This window comes from Lolium rigidum, chromosome 7 (assembly GCF_022539505.1).
Source record: "Lolium rigidum isolate FL_2022 chromosome 7, APGP_CSIRO_Lrig_0.1, whole genome shotgun sequence".
NCBI lineage: Eukaryota > Viridiplantae > Streptophyta > Magnoliopsida > Poales > Poaceae > Lolium > Lolium rigidum.
Window position 1 is genome coordinate 12,035,225 of NC_061514.1, and position 23,774 is coordinate 12,058,998.

Genomic DNA, 23,774 nt, shown 5'->3' on the forward strand with positions numbered 1-23,774 from the left:
ACTGATGGTCTCAGCTCGCACGGCTATCCGCTCATCTCAAAGCCCCTTGACCGCAGATGCCGAAGAGAGATGCCATTTGAGCGTCGTCCTCCCCAAGATACCCTTCCTTCTCGATTAAAATACACCCATGACCCATGGTACTCGAACCTGACACGCTTTTTCGTTACGACTTGATAGCAGCGGGAGTGTAAAAAAAGCCGGCGGCTTGTGCAGGTGCCCAAAGTGGCCAAGAGTTGTGGTATTAATGGGGAGAAGCGCCCGTAGTTACGTTGAACTGCTTTAACAAATCTCTCTATCGTTTTTATGTTGTGATTGCTTGGTTCCTCGGTAGATGACTGTGATCCTGCGACGATAACAAGTGGTATCAGAGTGAGGTTGAAGGCCGCAGAAAGATGACCAGGATACTGTGTTGAGAGTCGAAGAAACAACCGGAACAACACAATAGTCGGATTTTCAGGATACCTATTTAAGGAGACTTCTTCTGAACACTCCGAACACTCTCTTCTCCGTTTTGACCGCTGGGATATTTTTCTTCATGGCCAGTAGTGCCGCCCCAAATGTGCATAGCATTTATTTAACCTTTCATATAGCATTTACTCCGTACTTTATTTACTTTGTTACTTTACTTTTTTTTCAATTCTAATACGAAACCTTGTGTGCTTGACAATTACTTGGTGAAATTAGAGACACAAGGCAACAACGATTTTTTTGTGGGTTGTTAGAAGAGTAAATAGAAGTACAATTCTTAATAGAGTTTTCCCGAGAATTTGATATAAACCCTCAGTCTCCCTTGCGGGAAGAAGCCACTGCTGCATCACTTTGTGCTCGAAATCTCAACGAATTGCTATCTACTGAATCTGGTGCCATCACCCGCGTCGTGGAGCTCGCGCGAGTAGTCCACCGGCACATACATGTGGTTCCTCTCCTTCTTGCGGACGAGAGAAGAGCTAGCCTCATGGTCTTTCTTCGTATTGCGGAACGGAGAGCGTGGGCGAAAATTGCTGCAGACTCTTTGCTTAAAGAGCAAGGGCACGTGCCTTGCAATCAATGCCTTACGCCGAAGCCCTGCGCCACCCAGCAATGTTGGCACAAAGAAGCCGAAGCAAAGCCATTAACGTGGTACTAAATGTCCTACCGGCACCGCCTGCTCACACTGACACACAAAAGGCGAAGCGATCGTGGGTCATTGGTAGATACTCCATTTCGGCCAAGGACACTCGCACGGTCATAGCCGTGTCCCCGGTGATACAATTCCATTCTAAATTTGGGCCACGAATAGGTCAGTACGGATTGGCTGGACCATTTACGTCGGGCCACGGGGCTGGAGTCCCCCCCCCCCCCCCCCACCCCCTCAATTCTGCGTGGACATAAACAGACCATGTCGGTTCGTTTGCGTCGGATCGCTGGAGATGCCCTAACATGAAACCCATTGATATGTACTACGAGAAAATTTCTAAAATATGGTGCTACAGAATGATCGTCAAATTTAATGTAACATATAAATTCAGAAGAGATAGAACCGGTTGAGGCTATATGCACTAACATGTAAACATATCGTGCTAGTATGTTTTCCATCTTATTTTAATAATTAAAATTGAATGAAATGATGATAGAAATATAAATAATTGTTGCTTTTAAAAAGAAGGGTAAATAACGACATTTATTTTGCTCTTAAATGATACATAATCCACAATATATATAACAAAAACAATGTCTAGCATTGAAATCTTAGTACACGGAAAAACGAAGCCATTCAGATAGAACGTGCCTTAAGCTCAAGGAGAAGAACACTTTTGGTTGTTGTCGCACCGCCTTCTTCTCGATGATGCACTGCGATAACGTTTAGGAGTCCTCTGCCATCAGATACTCCATTCGAACACCACACTCGCTTGGTCCCAGATCGGGCCCGCGAGGTGAGCCACGTAGGTGCTGCTAGCACCTCGGGCACCACCACGCTATTGTTGTAGGACAAGACGGTGCATGCTAGATCCCATCGGATCCCCGCACACATCTCCTAATCAAATAGGGTGTATCATGCCGGCCATCGACAACCCATGCTAGATCCAATCAGATCCATGCACACATCGCCTAATCAGGCAGGGAGTCATAGAACTGCCCGGCCTTGGCCAACACAGGCCGGATCCAATAGATCCTTGCACATGTCGACTAATCAAGCAGGGTGCATAGCCCCTTGCGTATGTGTCGCAGATCCGCCTAGCCCAGCCAACGCAGGTAAGATCCCATCAGATCTGCGGATACATCAACAAATCAGGCAGGGTGTATAGGCCCTTTCCGACGAATCGAAAATGGTCGCCGCCCCTCCAACCGTTGATTGACTATCAAAATTTGTGGAAAGCCCCGCCGCCCCCATCATCGGCAGGCGCATGAACAGCAGCCTCCGGAGGCGGCGGGGAAAATATGAGTGGAGGAGGGGTTGGGGGAGATCTAGTGTTGTTTCCCCCTGCGCCGCCAGGAGGAGGGCGACGCGATGGGTGCTTTTAGGAGTGATTTCTCTAGACTAGGTCACGCTGTGTTTTATAGAGAGAAATTAATATAGACATTTAATGTTGATTGGAATTAATTAATTGGCACTTAAGGTGATGTTGATGTGTTGATGAGAAAGTGTGCCCGGTTGGCAACAAGGATGTTGGTCTCTTGTGCGTAAAGCAACGTATCTCTGCATAGTGTAAAGAATTGCTTCATGTCACTCCCTATCCGGGAAGGAATTGCGAACGCGATAGAAAAGAAACTCCATAAAGTTCTAGACAGCCCGTGAAGACTGGCGAGCATAGCTTTTCATAGAAAAACTAAAGCTTTGAAGAAATGGTTATGAAAACTGCATCAGCCTACGGTTTCCTAGTCAACGGCTACATCAAAACAAATGTTAAAAAATTTGATGTACTCCTCCCACATCTTGAACCCTTCCTAGATTTGGACAACACTGAAGAGGACACTACTAGAGAACCATCCGGTGAGGGGAGATCTAATATGAAGAACCAGATCTTTCCAGAGGCATTGAATGGATGGACTATGACATAGTCTATGGAGAAGATAACCTAGAAGGAGAAGAAGAGCAACGAGGACCTAGTTAGAAATAATTAATCGAGCTGCACCGAACACTATAGGATAGGCTGCCGAGCTATCGTGGTATTTAGTTTAGTCGTACCATTAGCTCTAGAATTACTTAAATTAGAGCTCGAGTCTTACGGAAATCCTCAATGGCCTGAGGAGGATGTTGAAGTGTTTGTACACTTCCGGCTTGTAGTATTAAGTGTGTAATTTTGGACTTGCGATGTTTCTGTTGTACTACTTCGAGAGATGTAATATTATGAAATGGTAATTTCATAAGTGTTATATCAACCACTTATACACTACAAACTGCGGTGGTGTGTTGGGTCACCGCAATCGGTCGGCCGCTGACTGCAGGTTTTGTCGCCCACCAGCGAATTGTCTGGTCACCGCCCATTTGTGTGTGTGTCGCGAGCATGGTTGCCTCACCTCCGCACCACGCCCACGTAGGCTGACCCCACTGAGGCCAGCCATGTCTGCACGATCTCCCCTGCGAGCGTGTCCGCATCGGGAGCTCCTCGAGCGAGCGCCTCCTCCTCCCTCTTGAGAGATCCTGCTCCGTCATCTTCGCCACTCCCCGCCGCCCCTAGCCGAGGGAGGCCAAGAACCGCGCCTCCCGCTTCACCCTTCATTCCCTGTCGGGTGAGGCCGGCTCCTCACCTGGCGGCTGCTTGGCTCCGAGCGGCGACGCGGTTCCAGCTCGTCGGTGTCACCGGAATTTTGTAGGATTTGGTGTCGGTCCAGCGAAGATTTGGCACCACCCAACCTGGAACTTCACTGACACCAACGGTTTTCTCATTTGCGGTGAAATGAAAAACTATACCGCGCAATTAGGTTGGATACGTGTGAAACTAGAAAAAGTTTTACGGGTCGAGCTGGATTTGTGACGTCATTTTTTATCAAAGCAACAAACTTGTGGTTATTTTGCAGTTTACCAGTTATTGGTATTTGCTAGAGATGATCTATGGTGCTAGTACCTACCTTTGTGGCTATACTGAGAAGACGTGTCGAAAAAAGAAGGTGCCTCGTACTGTTAGAAACGTTGCAGCTAAGATTGTCGGTCTAGCTGTGGTGCCCTCGGCCGTGGCAGCCGGGGCGCGATTCAGCACGCAAAGCAGCTTGGGAGGCATGCGGCCGGGTGGGTCTGCATGTCTTGCTCGGCGTGCTGCGGCGCCATCGTCCCGGCCGGCCGGGGGCTTGAAGCTGAAACCCACACGGAGAGGAGACGGAGGCGCGCCGCCGACACGGGACATATGCGCGTGCATGCATAGCCGATCCATGAATGCATGTCTGCGTCCTACTGATACTAGCCTTTAAATTTAGAAAGTACACTTATTATTTTGGCAACATGCATGTCAATATTACAGCAGTGGCAATGGTAAATCTGAACCTATCACAAGGCACGAAAGTACGTACTGTACTATTTTCTATCTATATATTCTCGTGGACGTACTAGCTTCACGTCAATATCTCGCCCTTTTTCCACCAGCAGCGAAAAGGCGACGGCTGTACGTGCAAGTGAGTCAGTAGAGGACGGTGGCATATACACGTACGCGTACGGGCGGATGTGACCGGAATGCCCCCGCCGATCGGGTGAAATCGTACGGCGTCGCGTGGGTGGCTGGACGGGGAGATGGGTGGACCGCTGCCTCGTCGGATTCCACCAAGCCAGCCCGACGGGACTCGTTTGCCAGGCCAGATCAGCCCACAGGATACTGGATACGTAGGGGCACTTCCCCGCTCACCATTACTGAGCCATGGTGGTTTCCTGGTCGAGACGTGGTGCAAAGAACCAAGATACTAATATGTAATGGAGCATCAGTGTGTAGTTCACTGCCAAACTTACCGGTGGAAACACGCATGTGGACTCTAGCTCGTTAACAAAGCGCGAGCAACATCCATGATTTGCACGCTAGATTTCAGCAAACCCAGCTGCCTTGATTACCTAGTACTCCAATTATAGCTGCTGCTGTTCACGTACTCGCTCCTCGACTCCTCGTTCGGCCTCCTAGCTTTGTTTTATTATGAGCTTAACCTGCTACCCACCTGCTTGGTCTAATTAGGGTATCTTCTATTCAGGGGCGAAGCTCCCCTTTAGGCAAAGCAGATCAGCCGCTCTTCCTTGATTTTTGGTGAATGTATTTAGATGCATGTGTTTTTTCTGAACAATTTGAGTGATCATACATCAAAAGGTTTGAAAAGGTTATACTTGCTTTAGTAAACACTGCGTGAAACTGATTTCGAACAAAAAAAGAAACTTGGTATTAAAAATATAGACTCATTTTTTAGGTTGAATGTGAATAAGATTGCTTGACTTGCAGAGATTTACCATGAACCTTACTATATGCATTGAGCTATTTGTTATTCGTACAAGAAGAACTGGTACAAGAAGAATTGGCAGCTTTAAAAAAAATTGTTATTTGAAAGGTTCATCATGTTTCGTCTGGCGAAATTGTGAGCTCACTGAATTAGATTTGCTTTTACCAGTGGCGATAATAATAACTAAAATATATTTCCCGGCGACAAAGATCATCAAGACCAAGGTACGCATCGATCAAGGGATATTCAAAAGTCTTGGTCGATGGGGTTATAGAGAATTAAAAAAACCATTGAGATAACAATTTCGTATGTCGGTAGGTTCTATTTATAATCAAATATGTTTATATATTTATTGTTCTAAGGGATTGTGTTAGAATCATATATAACATTAATGTCTCGTGACTATTGTTATCTTTACATTACTTTCTAAGAATTTCCCGCCCTGTCTCGTATTATTTCCGTCCTTCGCCACTGCTTCTATTGATAAAATCTGATTCTTTCGCGATAGTAATGTCTAATCTCATCCCGCCGAAAATATTTCAGAAATTTTGTCAAGCTCAAATTTTTCAAAAGCAAAAACTAATTAGACGTAACATTCTGGTGAATACATGTCATATGACACGTGAGCAGCCTGTCCTATCACGCCGTTTGGGATTTGTGGGTGGACGGGCACTGCCGGCGGCAGTGGACGTTCACGTATCGTATGGGCGCCTCCACCCTTTTACTAGGCGTCAGAACAGAAACGGGACACTGACACTCTCAGCTCAGCTCAGCTCAGGGCCGTATAGTCAAAGCCCCTTGACCGCAGATACCAGAGCGAGATGCCTTCTGATATCGCCGTCGTTCCCAAAATGCCCTTCCCGCTCCCTCGACCTCCAGTTTTAATTCTCTCACTCCTGAAACAAATACTCCAGTGATCTCTCTGAATGTTGGTGGTCGCTGTACCGGACTAGACTACCACTAACTATGGTTTCCCATTCTCATAAATTGATAAACAAAACTCCAGTGGTCTCTCTGCTTCGTGCTTGCTGTACTACCAGTACCTGTACTGGGACTAGCAGTAGGCTGGCCGTATGCTGCAGGTACAGGTGTACCGCAACTCGTATCAGCGGCTTCAGTCAACCCATGAATGCGTTTACCTTTCGTTCCCCTAGTGTAAATTTCGACAAGTCCGACCTTTTAATGAAACAAATCTCTCTTTTTACCAATAGACAAAATCATTTCTAAACCTGGCCCCCTGAATTCAGCGTCAACGATGATAGATTCGAAGTTGTGCAGGTCTTCTCCAACAGTGAAATTTGACTCAGCGCCAAGTCAAATTCCCCTTAAAATTCCGATTTCTTTTCGACTTCATTTGTAATTGCTAAGTTTTTTTTGGTGCATATAGGGCGCGCTACCACCCGAGAGACAAAATTCCTATCCGTGCCGACCTACACTACGTTGCATGCATGGTTGCAAATTAACCTGGAAATGTATTCATGTTGGCTCACATGTGTAGCTGCATCTATTGCCTACAAACATATTACTATAAAAGGTCTAAACATTACAAAAAGAAAATAGGTGTACATCCAGACATTCTAACAAAGTTGTGCAAAAATTTAAAATATTTTAAAAATGACAATATTCGGTGCTCTGAAACACAGCATTACACAAGATTTTTTGGGGGTCTTTTTTCACACATGCCATGAAATTATCCTATTTATCCGCAAAACGTTGTGTGTGAATAACTGAATATAGGATGTTCAAATGTACAGCCAAACAAGAATACAATTTTGAAGATTTTGCGGTGAGTTTGAAATGTGTTTTTCACAATGTGTGCATATATAGACCTATGAACCAAAGCACCATGTTCCTTATTCGTCTCTTGTTTAAATTCAATGACCTGGGAAAACTGTGGGTGTCCAAGAGATTAGCCCGATCGAAGGCAGAAGTGACGGGCAGACGGCCATAGCAGACGCTAGGCACGTACATCCGGTGCGCTGCCTAGAGAGTCTCTCCTAGTGTGAAGTAGGTCCTACACGGGCGTAGTACAACTACAAAGAACACTAGCAGCAGCTAGCTCGAGCTAGTACAAAGTAGCATTAGCTTAACATTGGATGCTAGCTACCGAGCTCCACTCGCCATCCGCGGCTCTGTGGAAAAGGCGCGCAGTGGATCCTGCGCATGCAGCGCGCTGAAAGGCTGTGAAGGGATCAGGCTGCCCCGTAATGTTCATCACGTACGTACTACTCGATCACGCGCGCGAGGCAAGATAGCCAAACAGCGTGTCATCCATAGTTCTCAGTAACAGTTCCCCGCGAATAGTGCTGCGCTGGAACCGAGACGAATAGATTGAGGGCATCTCCTGTGACGCGACGCAAACGGATGCTGAGCGACCGTTTGCGTCCGCCGTGACCGAAAATGCGTCTGACACCACCTCCAGCGGTGCGACGCAAAGTGACCGGGCCGTTCGCGGAGACGCAAACCTGGCCCAAAGTGTCCGCTCGGTCCTCCAGCGGCTCCGACGCCAGGTTTGCGTCTCGGCGGGCGCTGCGAGATGGCGTCGGAGCCTCTTAAAGGGACGCTGCCGGCGCCCATTTCTCCGACCAAAACCATTGCCAAAATCCCACAGTATCCACCACACCGACGCCATGGGGAAGAAATGTTGGCTGTTCCGGAAGACGAAGAACGACCAGGAGGCTAGCGGCTCGCGTTCCGGCAAGAAGGCACGGGTCGGCCGGTACGTCCGCGTTGACCTCGCGCGGCAACTATGGGAGGAAAACCGGCCGGTACCATGGCCGGACGCGAACTTGCCGGGAGGGGGCTGGTACCTGAACTCGCGGCGCGTGCCGGTCCCCCCCCCGCGTGCCGCGCGAGGGCCGAGAGCGGCGGGACGAGGTGCGCCGCCGCCGAGCGATCTTGCCGCCGGATCTGCGGGAGGATCCGACGTACGCGCTCAACTCCAACAACTGGATTTCCTTCGGGACGTGGGAGTTCGACGCGCGGTGCCGCGCTGCCTACCTCGCCGACGTAGACTACTTCGAGCGCGAGATCGCCGCCGAAGAAGAAGAGAATGACCACGAGGACGAGGACGAGGACGGCGACGAGGACGAGCGTCGAGGACGGCGACGTGACCATGCCGCAGTACGACCACGACAACAGCGGACCGGCGTGGGATCCGGAGACCCAGCCGCCGGACATTTCAGATGAGGAGGCCAGTGCCATGAGCGAGCAGGACGAGCTCAACGAGCTCGTTTTGTGGGACGGGCTCGCAATCCAGCTCCGCGAGTCAGCGCTCGCGCAGGGGAGGCCGGCGACTCCTCCGGCCACGCCGACACGTTCCAACGTCCGCGCTCCGTCTCGCTCGCTCCATCGTGGGATCCCCGGCCACGGCCTCCCGCCCGTGCGGCGGTACCTCCTCCACCGCCGGCGTACGAGCTTCCATGGCCGACGCCGCAGCTGATTGACCTCGTCAGCGACGACGACCAGTAGACAACGCGTATTTTAGCACGCCTTTCTGGCTTTTTTATGTCCTTTTTATCATGTAAATTATGGCGTATGAATGGAAAAAAAAATTATGCGTCGTGCCGCTGGAGCCACCACCGATGCAAACAGACGCCCGGACGGTTTCGACCATTTGGCCCGACGCAAACGGACACGACGTGTCCGTTTGGACGTCCGAAATGCGTCGCGCCGCTAGAGATGCGCTGATGCAAGGCCAGGGCAGGCCCCTGCCTAGTGGCATGCATGGCCTAGCTACGTAGCTGCAGAAGGAATGCCGGACGCAGGGTCACCGTGCTTATTTCAGGCACTGTCGAGAGGGAAGGAATCAGAGCTTGAACTGAACTACTCCTAACAGTGCCGGCGGTGATCTCTCCGGCGACGGCGCGAGAAGTAATAGCTAGTGGGCATGGCGTCGCAGCGGGTTCGTCGGTCGGAGACCCACGCCGGCCGCGCGCGCGCGCGAGCTCGTATAAATGCGGCCGGCCCAAACCGGCTGCATCTCTCCGAGCTAGCCAGAGCTGCAATAATTCGAGTGGCAGTGGCAAGTGAGTGACACCGCCCAATGCCACGGCAGGCGAGCATCAGGGTGGCAGAGTTGCAGAGCAAATCATAAGCTCCAGACCCACCACCACCGCCAGTCAAAGCCGTGCCGGTCAAAACTCCACCGTTCCGACCCTGCCACAACCCGTGCAGTGCAGTGCAGTGCAGGCACGCGTCGTGGTACCCTTCTCTGTCTACGGCCACCACGGTGCCGTTCAGCGTCTACGCGATAATTGACTCAGGTGAGCCCTGTCTCGCCTGTCTCACCATCATCCTCCCATCTGGGAGTCAAGTTCAGCTCTTCCTTTACCAATCAACTCGGCAAGTTTCGAGAGTGAGAGATGCCATGAATGCATTAGGATCAAGGGATCAGAAAATATCACCTGATAAATTGGAAAACTGCCTCTTCCCCAAAGGATTTGAGTGGGGTAATTGATCTTGACGCTATGATTATAACCCTTATTTGTACATGCTTATGGAAACTGGAGGATGTGGATGGTACATGGCAACAAGTTCTGAAGAAAACAATACCTTAAAAAGGAAACTTTATCTCAACTGCTGATTCTAAGTTTTGGTAAAGATCTGATGGAAGTTAAAACACATCTTCAACACATTATGTGACAGAGTTCTCATTTCTGGTAAGGAAACCAGTTTTAGGAACAAGTGTGGCACAATGGTATAAAATTATCTGTTTTCTTTTCCTAGATTATATAACCTGGCATTCAGCACAAACGTGACAGTGGATAAGGTTATTGCATCTATGGGAGCATGTCTTGTGTTCGCAATGGGATAACATGATGGATATGATCAACTCAACTCTGTTGAGTTAACAGAGGCAGATGATAAGGTGGTTTGGAAACTCGGGCAAAAAGGTTTTACTACTAAAACCTTATACAACGTTCTTCAGTTCAGACCACCTGCAAAAAAAAAATACTGTTGTAGTCCAGGAAACTGCCAGCTAAGATCAAAATTTACTATGGCTGGTAAAGTGGGCGAGAAATTTGATTAAGGACAGCTTGAGAAAGAAAGGTTGGGATGAAGAGACACATTGTATGCTCTGTGCTTTAGATGAAAGCACAGATCATTTGTTTTTCCAATGCCCTATAGCTAGTTTGGTTTGGGGTACTTTTCTGTGTGCTTATGATCGTGCCGTAGGCGCCTAAAACTGTTGCAGATTTATGATTGTGGGTGGAATCTTTGCATTGTACTATTGAACCAACTGTGGATTAAATTTATCTAGCTGCAATTTTCTGAGCATTGCGGAAAACCAGGAACAAAGCTTGTTTTAAGAAAAATGTTATGTCACTGGATTGAATATTTGAGTGATTTGTACAAGGAAAAGCCTTAAATGGAGCTGCTACGAGGCACTAAGAAGATGAAGATGATCAGGGGGGAGATCTCCAATCGATCGCATGGGTGGACGACAACATGTCCAAGGACAGACAATGGATAGAGTTTGTCACGAACGACTCAGTCAAGGCTCTGTTTGAGCTGTCAAAATGAAATAGTTGTAGTATCCGATATTAATTTTGCTACTTAGCTGCCTATGTCATGCTTGCTGGGACTGAGGCCTATGTATGTATGTATGTATTTAACTTTCTAGCAAAACCATGTTGATCTTTATATCCAAAAAAGAATAGAGAGACGCTGTGCCTGGAAATGCTGAATACTATTTGGAATTGATCACCACCCAATGCTCACATCTGGGAATGCACCAGATGAGGTAAAAATGGAGATGCATTCCTGCACTCGAGCTGATCATGAAATGGAAGCATGGCAGGACAGATTAAAAAAAACGTAGAGAACATGGTATCAAATATTTCTTTGCCCCATAACGTTTGACGGAGAACAGCACATGGTTAAGTACTACGTTTCAGCATTTGACAAGACCAAAAGGAAAGCACGAGATGTATCAGTACCACTCACTAGTACTCAGTACCTCAGTACCGGACTGCAGATGATATGTGCATTAAATAGAACTAACTCCTACAACAAGTCTATAAACAAAACAGGACCGACCGACCTACAGCATTTTTCACACTTGAGCTCGGGCCATAGATCTGTCCTTTGGCCAAGCAAACCACCAGGGGGAAGAAAAGAAAAAGGAAAAAAGAGGCAGCGATAAATCAAATCCTCGCAAAAAGAAACTAAACCTGAAGCACATGAAGGAATACAGCCATTTTGCAGGTAGCGAGCATAAGATGATGGGGTGGGCCTAGTCCAACAACAGGTTGATCATCGAGTTGGCCAGCCCGGCCTCTCTGAAGGTCTGCTCGCTCCCGTACTCCAGGTTATTGTTGGACGAGCCGGGGATGGGCTGCACGAAGTGGAAGGCCCGCTTCTCGCCGTCCTCCACTTGGGAGGAGCAGAATGACCATAGGAGCTGCACACAAAGAAAGCATCAGGGTCAGGTTAAGAGGTAAGAATAACAGAAACTGAGGTTTCAGAGATGAACTGATTGACTTCAGTGGTGTGACCTTGATTGAATCTGTATGGAGAAAATTCCGCTGGATCCTCCGGCCATCGGCGAGCCGGATCGCGACCCTGCAGAGAAGGTCCCTGCTTCCTTTTGGCTCTTCGGGGAGAGGAGGGTACTCGAGCTTGACGCTCAAGCTGGGTTCGTTCTCTTCCTCAGGATTAGGCTTGTCATCACCAGCATCTGATTCCCCGGCTCCTTTGTTCTCCTCCAAGGAAGCTGCCACCGCCCTTGCGAGCTCTTCATCTTCATCCTCTGCACCTGTTTTACCTACAGAGAAACGTTGCAAACATGAGTTTTGGGTAACCACAAAATGGCAACTGTACCACAAATGTACTGCAGGTATCCAGATGCTTATGGAAGGCTAAAAAGGTAAAAAGCCACATAAGCTCTGTCTGAAATAAAATGATAACTCGTTTGTTTCAAAATAGATAAAAATATGCATCAACAATGATTATAGAATTTTTTTCGCAATGGTATAAGTATCTACATCGGCAATCATAAGTTCATAACAACTGTCAAGATGAATACATTTGTTTTTGTTACGGGTTGATGCCTACCTTATTTCCGCTACACCTTCCACTGTTATAAACTAACCAGGTTTATTTGCTGAACAGAAGTCAAACTCGGTATAGCTGAACTGTAGTCACAAACAAAGCACACGCTAGTACCCTACTCGTGTCATATAGTGCAGGAACGAAACAGGCTCTGTGACTCTTACCTGTAAATGTATATCTGCACAAGAAATCTACCTTTGTTGACATATAAAAAATCTTAAATCTCTCCATACTGAACGAACACCCTATGGGAGGTTGGATGATACCAAGGTGTGGGAACAACAACCAGCTCATTTGGTTAATCATCAGGGCTCAATAAAAATGGATGGTATATGTTATGAAAATACTAGCCAACTGCGTTCAGAGAGTTGATACAGAGAAAGCTACAAGACGGATCCAGAAAATGAAAAGAGAGAACACAGCGGAAACTAGATACAAAAAATGACGGACTCTGCATCATATAGTCCAACAAACATGTATTTATAGTTTTAAGTGTTTTAAACAAGAAGAGAACTTCTGAGCAGTCAACACTAATGGCATGGAGCTCATTAAATCCACAGAAATAACTACCTTGTCTGCTCACAGAAGTTTCCTGATCAATTTTTCTTGGGCGTTTTTGAGGTTGCGCAGCATGGTGCTCCTTTGGACCTTTCTCCAGGTAAGACATCAAATCCTGTGTACAGCACACATGCAGAAAATAGTAAGGAATGGTCAGAGTATCGTATCAGCATATCAATCTAATGCTTGAAAGTTCACATTTTATTAGAAGCTACCGCCGGTGTATCACTGCAGAGCAACGTGAGATAACAGACAGGGTTAGAGAATACCTCCAGCAAACTGTCCGGGTAAACCATTCCATTCCAACCACGCATTTTTTGTCCAGTGATGGGGTCAATTAGGAGAATGGCAGGAACAGAGTCCAACTTGTAGTAGGTGCATACTTTCCTCCCCTCGCTGGTGTCTTGATAAACCTATGTTTAACACAATATAACATATCATCAAAAAACTCAGAAGTGCAAAGACCTTCAGAATAATTTTTTGGTTGTGCGAACCAAAAGGAATGGTGTTTTTGGGTTGTGCCAAGTCTATCTAGGGGGGAAAGTGAATCGTATAACTTGAACTCTTTTATGCCAATATATTTGCTCCATATGTAAATAGATGCCAATTTAGATAGCATGTAACTGAAGCTCTAATAATTTGACCACTAATACACAAAGACAACAGTGCTTACCCCTTCTAAGAGTTACACTGATGTTTAAGCACTTGAATGACTTGAATGGTTAAATTGGTGGACTTCAACTTTTGTTTGTTTATATTTATTCAACAATAGAAGAGTGGAGCATAGCAGCACCACATATATTTAAATTTATGCAATAGGAATTTATTAGATTGATCATCAAAGCACTGCCACATCAGCATATTTAATATTATTCTAGCATATAATTACAAGAAAACAACAGGCAAAGTCTATTGTATTTGTTTGTGCCAAATGGCATTTATTTAATATTGCGATTATACCACATGCTAGACAACATCTAAATTTAGAGGTCCAGATCCAAGACCCGGACATGGAAATAGAACAAAATGGGGACTAACCTGCCAGAAAATAAAGTTTGACCGGATTGTCTGGGCCACCGCTTCATTTGCCCAAGTGTCTCGATTAAGCTTCAATAGATAAAGGTTTGGCAGTCAAAACACTAACAAGGCATAAATGAAGGATCATAAGTCTGCATGAAATGTGAACATAGACAGCTTACCATATGAGAGCTGAACTCCTCTGTTGACTGCAAATTGATCAACAGCCACTTGTCTAGACTAGAGGCCTCTAACTTCGCCTATATTGATGGGATTCATTTAGTGCGGGAAAAAAGTGATAGATAACTTTGAAGCACTAGCAAATTAATATAATGAAGTCCATGAGTGTCACAACTGAAAACTAGTTCAAGTGTCATTAGAAAATATAACAAAATCAATGAGTGTCCCGAAAACTAGATCAAGTGTCGTTAAACAATATATTTGAAACAACACCATCATAAAGATCATTACGCTTTCAGCGGCTTTTCCTTTTGTCGAACACATCCTAAAAATGCTTGCCTCAATTGTAACAGAGAAAAGAGAGGCAATGTTTTATTGAGTAGTTAACTAAATTACCACATCAAACAAATTGTTAACAGCTAAGGGTGGCATACTGGAATCAGGCAACAGAGATAGAGGTGTCCATATATTGCACATACCATTCCATGATAATAGCTCATAGATCATTATTGCAATTCTCGAAACATGATATGAAGCCCAAACAGTGTGTAGATGCAGGTTTGCCGGACAGACGACATTGTCAAACCGAGAATATCTTTCCTACTTATAAGATTGAGTCGGTGATCTTCCCTTAAGTCTCTTGGTCTTGGGCTACCCTACATCATGGTTCTTGGCCCACTCAGCCCATAAACATGGGATACTAGCTGGCTAACTTTCCTGAAGTTTGTGTTTTTCTTCCTCATATGAATGAGCAATGTATGCATGATTATATTTCATTTTCCATTCTACCAGTCCCATTAATTACCGAACAACATAACTATAATACTGGAACCCAAGAATAGCTAATGAATAGCAGTTATCTGAGGGTCCATACAAAAAAGCTGCTGCTAGCAACAATTTGTCAAATTTGGAGAAACTATTTGAGGTAATTTATAGTATTTTACAAGAAAGGAGGATTCGCATCCTCAATCCTCATGCACCGACCCCAGATTTAAGTTGGGAGTCGTCCGTTCACTCTCTTGGGGCTGCCCTACATCATGGGCCTTGGCCCACTCAGTCCATAAACATGGGATAGCTAGCTGGCTACCTTACTTAATGCTGTTCGTGATTTTTTTGCCTCGTATGAATGAGCAATGCATGCATGGTTCTATTTTATTTTCCATTCTAACAGTCTCATTAATTACTAAACAACATAACTTACCTATTGGAACCCAAGAATAGCTAATGAATAGCAGCTGTCTGAAGGTCCCTAGGAAAACACTGTTGTTGTAGCAACAATTCGATAAATTTGGATAACTGATTGAAGTATTTGCAATATGTTATAAGAAAGAAAGATTAGCGTCCATAATCCTCATCGACTGACCCCAAGTCTACAAATACAAATAAAATTTAGTGGTTCGCGCAAACAACACTCAATCATTCAAGATGGGGCTCAAACGAGAGATGGGACAGTGCCCATTATGCCATGGAGCACACCAATAACTTTTGACATTCTGATACATTAAAATTTTCAATCGTTAGCTAGCACGTGTATTTAGCTAGTACAAATACAATTGCAGGGCATGCGGCTGACCTTGTCAAATGGACCATTGAACATCAAGTCAAAAGGTGGGCGATATAAAGAAGCCAGATTATCGCGAGAACTAGATGTGGCATTCTGCTCAGAATCCCAAGCTGACTGTCTTGCCTCCTCTTCAAAGTTTCGAAATGCAACCATCGCATTAGGCCGAGTACTGAAAAGAAGTGATCAAAACATTAAATCATGTCAGTCAGTCTGACTGAACTTGCATAACAGCATGACACGCTCGCAAGCAGCTGTGTTCAACACCTTATAGCAGTAGTTAAAGCTAACTATACATAGGAAGAAAACTCCGCAAAATCCTATCATAAGGAAGTAACAAGCGCAGTTACAGCTACAACATAAATGGTAATGTTGACATGAGACGCCAGCATTTAAAATGAATACTTAGAACAAAGCATTAAGAATCTTTATGAGCATCTCTATTTGATTTGCAACAGTAATACACCATACAAACTAGAGCATTCGTTCAGTGTGTGAGGTATCACTGGAAAAATGGATAATGGGGGCCAGATATATAGATATTTGTCACGTGGAAGATATGAGGCAGATTACAAGGTGGATTGGGGGTGCCAGCCTGCCAGTAATTGTAGCTAGCTGGATAAGCTCAACTGGATGCCAATAACCATGGCCTCCAAAGAGCATGACAACACTCAAATACAGAAAAAATAATAACGTGGTTCCAAATGAAATATTCAGCTTGATGGTCTGGCTTTAATAAGGAGGTAGACGGACAGGTGGTGTGACCAGCACATGAATTTATATGGCGGAACCTCAAGTTTGTCTTATAATAACCATGACACTGCATCCATATAAGTAAATGAATTGTTCACTACAGTAATTGGATATTTTAGTTGGTCCTGTTTGGCAGACTGTATTAATTAAGAGTTTGTAGCCAGTAAGTTTTATACCCTTCTATTATTGCCCCGTGCCACTATTTGGCAACACAAGCATTCAACTTTAAGCGAGCATACTAAGTTGTAGCCATGAGTGATGTGTTTGTACGAGCAAGATTCCTCAGCGACTCAACAAACAATTTGCTTGCCAACTACTGGAAGCGGAGAATGTGTCAAACAGGCATAAGCGAGAGAGAAAGGTTTAGCTGTTTAATGTTTTCAGTATAAAATTAAATGGCTCCAAATACTGGGATAGCCAAAGCAATATTGGTATGGTTCAACTAGCAAGAGAAAAATAATGGTCATCAACTGCACATGGTAAATTTTACTGTCTGTGAGCAAAATTAGGATGCCATGGCATTAATTAGAAAGCCAAAGACAGTCTTATGACATTTGCAGGCAGTTTGGTTTTCAACTTTACCTTAAAAATCAATTCTTTGGGAGAAAGAAAGAGTAACTTAAAGTAAATGGTAGCTTAAGGTCCTTCAAACATGATAAAAAATCATAATTTGGGCTCTGAAGTGAAGCAAACATGTCCTACTTGATCTAAGCACTTAACACATAATCCACCTTTACCTTATAGTAAGCACAAAGCTATGCCATTTCATGTTTGAGTCCACTTTGTGCTACGAATACACCCCATTAACCACATATCGACTGTAATTTACTGAAACTTGACTCCCACGACACATTAATCCCAAGACAAGATCCCTTGCTGACATGCAGAGTTAGGAGCAGGTAGCGAGCAGCATGACTTACACGACCATGGGGGCGTCGCCGTAGAGGGTCTCCCGCCTGACGGGCAGCGGGGCGCGGACGTCGTCCTCGTCCCCCAGCCCCTGCAGCATCCCGTCTTCGAGCGCAGCCGCCGGGGGAGGGTGGAATCTGCGCGTCAACAGCACGAGTTAAGCGCGCGCAGGCACAGGCAAACCCTAGAAATGGCGCTCCGGCCGGCCGACCTACGTACCTGAACCCCTCCTCCACCTCGGCGGCGGCGGCGGCGGCCGCCAGCGCGGCCGCCTCGGCCGACGCGGCCGCGGCGGCGGGGTGCGCGGCCAGGGCGGCCTCCCCGTCGATGTAGAAGAGCTGCAGCGCCTCCTCCAGATGCCAGCTCGTCATCTGTCTCGCCAAGCGGATCACGTGAGACGGGGTGGAGTGGGGAGATCGGGAGGGAGGGGAGGGGAGAGGGGACGGACCTGGAGGAACTGGGTGGCGGTGTGGGGCGTCTGGCCGGCGGCGATCTCGAGGAAGGAGGAGACGAGGGCGTCCTGCTCGGCGGCCGTCGGGGGGGCGCCGGCCATGGCGGGCGGCGGGGTGGCGGGCCCGTGCTGTGTGTGTTTGGTCGGCGAGTGTGGGGTCTGGTGGGGATTGGTGGGGGAGTGGAAAGGAAACGTGGGTGCGAGGTGATGAGGAAGACGAAGTGAGGTGAGCAGGTGGTTGTCGGTTCGGGCCGGCTTGGGGTTGGTGGGGAGAAATGGCCCAGGTTAATGTCCAATTTGTTCTTCTCTGGGCCCAATTACAGTAGTGTTCTTATAGAAAGAGGTCACCGAGGCACCAACCGCCAGTAGGAACAACAAGGAAAGTACTCAAATCCTTCTCTCTCAAACCTCATTAAAGAAAAAAAATGCTATGGAGGAAATAGAGAGGAAGAACCATGGTGGAAACCAACTAATAACTCCAAGATATAGACCTAATGAGTTCATCTCAGTTAGAGGAGGAATGTACCAATGGAGATTGCAGATCTAGAGTGATGACTGCAAGTGCACATGTATTGCCTCATGGTTCGTTGGTTTCTTCACGTCAAATATCATGCTGACAACAAGGATGCTGCTGCTGCTGCATGGTTCGTTGGTTTCTTCACCTCGATTGCCTCATGGTGCTCTAGACGCTGAACCCGGATTTTCAGGCCTTACTTTATTACGTGCTGGTACACCTCAAATATCTCTCTTTTTGTTTGATTCATGTTGTTATGGTAATGTTTGAATTTTCTTTGCGACCATCTTCACCCAATGTTTAATTTATCCTCCTGTACTGTATGGTAAGCGCAGCAACACCGTTGCACACTTGCAAGACGCCACTGTCAATGTATCTGCCCCCACCATCGAGCAACTGGAGGTTCAGAGAAACGTGGCTTATGTGCAAAGGTTGTGATCCCCCCATCGGCAACGCCAACAGAATCATCTACATCCATTGCTTTAAGCTAGAGGATGCCGACTTCATCGACGGCAAGGCTAGGATATTCATCGACCCAATTACACGAGATATTAGAATTAAAGCAATTCCTAGCTAATTTCATGAGCCACTACGTATGTATCTCTCTCACAATGAGAAAACTCGACCTTCCCTATACTTCCAGATGTAATCATAATGTCGGCGTAAATAGTTCCAATTGATTCTGTTATGTGGTCTCGTTGCCCGGCAAGCGAGCCCATGCTACGGGGAGTCACCAATTGATTCTCTCCACCAATTGATTCTCTCCAGAAAAGAAAGAAACAGCGGCAATTCATGGGAATGTTAAAATTACAGAACGAGCATGTTCCAAATGAGCAGGATACCGGATCAGATCAGCGGACTGTTTCATAACAGGAAAGGTGACAATCCGAATCTTACATACCACTGTAGAACGTTGAAGCTAGCTAGCAGAACAACTTTCAGAGTTTTATGGTCATCGAGTCAACTGTACATGCCCTATGATAATACTGAAAGATCACGTGAGACACCACGGTCCAACTCCAATATTATGCTGCATGAGCATCTCCCAAGAGAAGTGGTCCGTAGAGTCTCTAGAACTGCTCGTCGTGTGACACCAGGTGCTTATACTTCTGCTCTACATTTGCCAGTCTTGCTGCCTCCGTCAGACCCTTGGTGACCACCATCTTCAGAATGTTGGTGCCCTCTTTTATGGCCGAATCAATCTAGGTTCACAGCAACAAAATATGTAAAAGCATCAGCGTCAGGTTGATGTCAAAAAACAAATATACTTATTGTGCTTCGGCCAGTATGGAACTCCGAAGTGTTTCTTAGGATATCTTCAGGCTATGGGGAATACTCCTCAAGCTATTCACAGTATTTTCAGTCTGAACAACAGTATTTTTATGTCTATCTAGAATGGTTGTATTAAATACCACACATTAAGTTGATTAATCGTGATAAAGGTGTTTGCCATTTGCAGGAAGCATTTTACAACTTTGCCAATGCTTAACTGAAGAATGTAGCCAAGGGTGTTGGAGCTAATACTGTTTGGTTATTCCTGTCCTAGCGAATGAACAGGGTCATCCAAGCATGTTAAGGTGTTCTAAAATTGTTTCATCAAGAAGCAAAGCACAATTAAGATAAAGGACATACCCAGTGCTGAGAGCTCCCGCACGGTGCGGGGTCTGGGGAAGGTGTTAGTGGCAAGCCTTACCCTCACGAAGTGCAATGTGAGGAAACCGCGACTCGAACCTGAGACCTCTCGGTCACAGGCGGTGAGGCTCTACCGCTGCACCAGGCCTGCCCTTCCCCAGACCTTAGGCTCAGCCTTTTTTTGCTTTTGCCGATTAAAAACCTGACGCTGTGGTTTCATATTAAATGGAAATGGAACCCAGGAGCGATCCTTGTTTTCTAAAGAAAAAGCACAACACTGAACTAGAACTCCAGGGGGAAAGCAGTGGAGATTTTTACCCGTTCACGGCCAGTCTTATTGAACTTCTGAAGCACAAACGCTTTGGGATCCATCTGACCAGGCGGGCGTCCAATTCCTACATAAGCCAAGCTATGATTTTTGTCCAGAAAAACGAAAGGAATCTGAATCCTGCAGCTGTAAAACCTACCAATCCTTAGTCGACCAAATTCTCGGTTCTTGCGAAAATTGTAGATCACACTCTTCAACCTGATAAACTAACAAGGTAAATGTTTCATGTCAAGATAAATTAATCCCTTATCCACAGACATCAGATGGATTTTGGGGAACTAATTGTCTGTGTACAAACACACAAAAAAGAAACTTAAAGAGGGAACACTCTATGACACTGTAAAATAGTGTAATGTTACAAAGATTATTTTCGATAACTGTCCAGGCTTCACAGGCTATGTAAAACGGCAAGTGAAAACAAGTAAAATAAACTAAAATGATCACGAAGACATGATGCAATGGACAAAAAAGGTGTATGCGAAAATGCACCAACAAACAAGTACTACAAATTGTCTACAAACAGAAGAGAAGTTCTGCCATCTTTCCTTCATCAAAAGCAAGCACCATAATGTTAACAGGTCAGCAAGAAAGGTCACCTAAGCGCATATCAACCAATTAGATTAGAGGACCAGGACAACTGTCTGACATTTTAAACTGATAAGTTACAGATGTGCCGCTTTTCTATTATGTATTTAAACAAAACATTGATAGACATGGTTTTCCCTTTGTAAATTTTGGATACACATATAAAAAACTTCACAATGCACATAACAGTAAGGTTTACCAACCCATTGTGGCGCCCATATCCTCCTTTAGGTTGTAAACGAAGAACTCCACATGGCAGGTCCGTGTCATCGTATGCCTGACACTCATACAACACAGAAGTCAGATCGCCATGTAAGGTAGAACCAAGGAAGATCAGAACATGATTTAAAAAAATGAAGATTAGAACATAAAAGCTTACCACTAGGACACGGTGAAGTGGAAGTTTATAATAGGCAGCAAGTGGACCAGCCTATAATAAGGAGAGAGAAAAAAGAGAGGGCAGTCACCATGACAAGCATTTAAAGTACAGCAAGTTTGAAATCAGAAATTAAAATTGAAAAGTCTTCCAAAAAGTGTTACATACAGATTCACCGCTGAGATTTATATATGTTTGAGGCTTGGCAAGCAAAACAGGGACACCATCAATCATCCCTGCATCAATGGAAAGGACAGAACCTTCGATTCAGTTCAACCGCTTGCACTTTGAAAAAAGAGTATACTCAAAAAGTAAAGAGAAAACATCCTTTCTGGGGGGCATATGGATGGAGCCAAACCTTCACCAAATAGAGCTTTGAAGTGAAGTGTGGTCATGGATATGCCCTGAGACTCCGCAAATGCATCTATCATATCAAACCCGACCTTCAAGGTGAAAACATGCAAGAAAATTCTGAGAATAAAGCCAAGCCATTGAATTTCAAATGAAAGATGAGAAGGAGAACTTACATTGTGTCTGGTCGACTGGTACTTCTCGCCGGGGTTGCCTAGACCAACAAAGAGCCATGGCTGTACCACGGAGCCTGACGAAGATGGAGACATCGAGAAATTCCGACAGGTAGAGACATGACGCTTGGAAAGGAAGGGCGAAAATCTTATCCAGAGCTTCCCCCGCATGATTCACTCGATCTTAGGCGTCCAGACATCCACAGGAGCAAAACCAGATGCAAAGAACACGTTCTCCGAGTGTCCACCAGAAACGCTGCACCTAACAAAGAGGCCGAAACATACCTAAGCCATGCGCATCAAACAAGGTCTTATACAGCGTCAGATGGCTTGAACGATTGATGTACTACAAGCTTTTGGCAACGCGCGGCAAACAGAAACTGGATACAGGGCAGGGCCTTATTTGGCACTGAAATATGGTGCGTTCTGGCCACAGCAGAACCGTGCGTTCCACTAAGCGGGCTAATGCAGCTTCTCGAAGAAGAAACAAATACTGTAGAACAATCATGGAAGAAAGCACAATTATAATCGCCGTGTCTTGCTTGAGCATTTCGTCAAACAGCTCCAAGGCACGTGATGCAGTAACTTGTACTGCCCACGCCCTAATGCCTTATGCCTACAATCCAAAACTATCCTGAACTAGTCACTGAATTTGTTCAGACTATCGGCTCGGATTAGTCCCGAGTTCTAAATCAGTAATCCCTCAATCAGTAATAAACTATGAAAAGAGAGCAGAGAACGCTTACAAGTCGACAACCGAGGGCGCAATCAGGAAGCCCTGCGGCAGAGCAAGCGGCGGCGGCGAGATCGAACTAGCAGCCAACTTCTGAAGGCACCGGGCAGGTGGTTTGAACTCGGAGATGCCCGGCGAGGACGCCAACGGCGCTCAAGAGTCTACCGCCGTCGCGTCGCCTGAGCGGGTACGGCGCTGCTCCTGCGAGTGTGCGTGGTCTTCGTCTCGTCGAGTGGTCGACCGGTACGGCCTGTTACCTTGCTGGGCTAGGCTCGCGCTGCGCCTGAGAGCTTTTTTTTTCCCTTTTTCCTTTTGCTCATTCTACGTCTGTTTATTAATTCCTTCATAAATCATGATCCCATTTAGTTTTCATCGATCACATGCCATGAATTGAAACTGAAGAATCGGCGAAGAAGAATCAGTCGTGCTACTGGTCGAATTGTTTTTTTTAGCTTATGGATATGTTCTTTAGCAACCAGAACTCGAATATGAGATGATCCTCATCTGGAATTGCATCAGTCCAAAGCGTTTCGAACATGAAATGGTAACAATATTAAAATTATTGCTGTTCGTGATTATTAATAGATCTGTAGAATTTTCGTAAAAGAAAGTGTAACAACATTTTGCTTGCATTAAGGGTTACGCCAGCTATCTAAGATGAGAAGGTATAAGTTATTGGCATCCTTGAAAAGTCTGATGAGAATTACTGACAAAGACAAAGGAAAAGGAAAACGGAAACGGAAAAACAATAAATTCGCTAGAAGGAGGGCTTGAACCTCCGACCTTGTGGTTAACAGCCACACGCTCTGGCCAACTGAGCTATTCCAGCTTTGTGATGTTGATTCAATTTGAACTTATAAGTTGCCTCAATAACGCTTTCTCGTCGGCATTGTTTTCAATTGAAAAACTTGGTTGGTTACTCGTACAAAATTAAGCAATCCCATGTTACACACAGAGAGCAGAACCTCCCACACGCATAGGCACACTGTGCAAGGTTTGATTTGCTTACCCCGGCCCATCTCATGGGTTTCATCGTTGTAGGCACCACCAATCGAAGTCAATGAAGAAATCTCAAAAAAAAAAAAAAATCGAAGTCAATGAAGGAAGAACACTCCACGAGTTGCTTGCGATCCAGCTGTCCAAGTAGTCTCCGTGCTCCTACCATAGCCCATCTCCAGCATGGTGCGTCGGAGACATAGTGCTGGAACT

General features: G+C 45.8%; 2 protein-coding genes and 1 non-coding gene across 3 annotated transcripts; all 3 read right to left on the reverse strand.

The window, feature by feature from the left end:
* Nucleotides 1-11,321: 11,321 nt before the first annotated feature.
* LOC124677750 (plant UBX domain-containing protein 7-like) lies at nt 11,322-17,987 on the reverse strand. Its single transcript, XM_047213711.1, has 10 exons — nt 17,871-17,987; nt 17,642-17,793; nt 17,434-17,559; nt 15,773-15,932; nt 14,202-14,279; nt 14,041-14,109; nt 13,272-13,415; nt 13,015-13,117; nt 11,889-12,157; nt 11,322-11,794 (listed from the first exon to the last, which is right to left on the reverse strand). Exons 1-10 carry the CDS (start codon nt 17,973-17,975, stop codon nt 11,627-11,629), a joined length of 1,374 nt encoding a protein of 457 aa, XP_047069667.1. The 5' UTR covers nt 17,976-17,987; the 3' UTR covers nt 11,322-11,626.
* Nucleotides 17,988-19,223: 1,236 nt separating this feature from the next.
* Nucleotides 19,224-22,683, reverse strand: LOC124676470 (CRS2-like protein, chloroplastic). Its single transcript, XM_047212521.1, has 9 exons — nt 22,579-22,683; nt 21,836-22,094; nt 21,667-21,751; nt 21,477-21,544; nt 21,312-21,362; nt 21,136-21,209; nt 20,487-20,545; nt 20,338-20,414; nt 19,224-19,589 (listed from the first exon to the last, which is right to left on the reverse strand). Exons 2-9 carry the CDS (start codon nt 22,001-22,003, stop codon nt 19,458-19,460), a joined length of 714 nt encoding a protein of 237 aa, XP_047068477.1. The 5' UTR covers nt 22,004-22,094; nt 22,579-22,683; the 3' UTR covers nt 19,224-19,457.
* Nucleotides 22,684-23,320: 637 nt separating this feature from the next.
* On the reverse strand, nt 23,321-23,394 carry TRNAN-GUU. Its single transcript has one exon. It is a non-coding gene; the product is annotated as a tRNA-Asn (tRNA).
* Between the last annotated feature and the right edge of the window lie 380 nt (nt 23,395-23,774).

Coding starts and splice junctions, on each gene's coding strand:
- LOC124677750 (XM_047213711.1), bottom strand. CDS start 17,975: ATGGCCGGCGCCCCCCCGACGGCCGCCGAGCAGGACGCCCTCGTCTCC. Junction 13,118..13,271: donor ACCCGGACAGTTTGCTGGAG/GTATTCTCTAAC, acceptor TGCTGTACACAG/GATTTGATGTCTTACCTGGA. Junction 12,158..13,014: donor AACTTCTGTGAGCAGACAAG/GTAGTTATTTCT, acceptor GTTTCTCTGTAG/GTAAAACAGGTGCAGAGGAT.
- LOC124676470 (XM_047212521.1), bottom strand. CDS start 22,003: ATGCGGGGGAAGCTCTGGATAAGATTTTCGCCCTTCCTTTCCAAGCGT. Junction 21,752..21,835: donor ACCAGTCGACCAGACACAAT/GTAAGTTCTCCT, acceptor TTCACCTTGAAG/GTCGGGTTTGATATGATAGA. Junction 21,210..21,311: donor CACTTCACCGTGTCCTAGTG/GTAAGCTTTTAT, acceptor TATGAGTGTCAG/GCATACGATGACACGGACCT.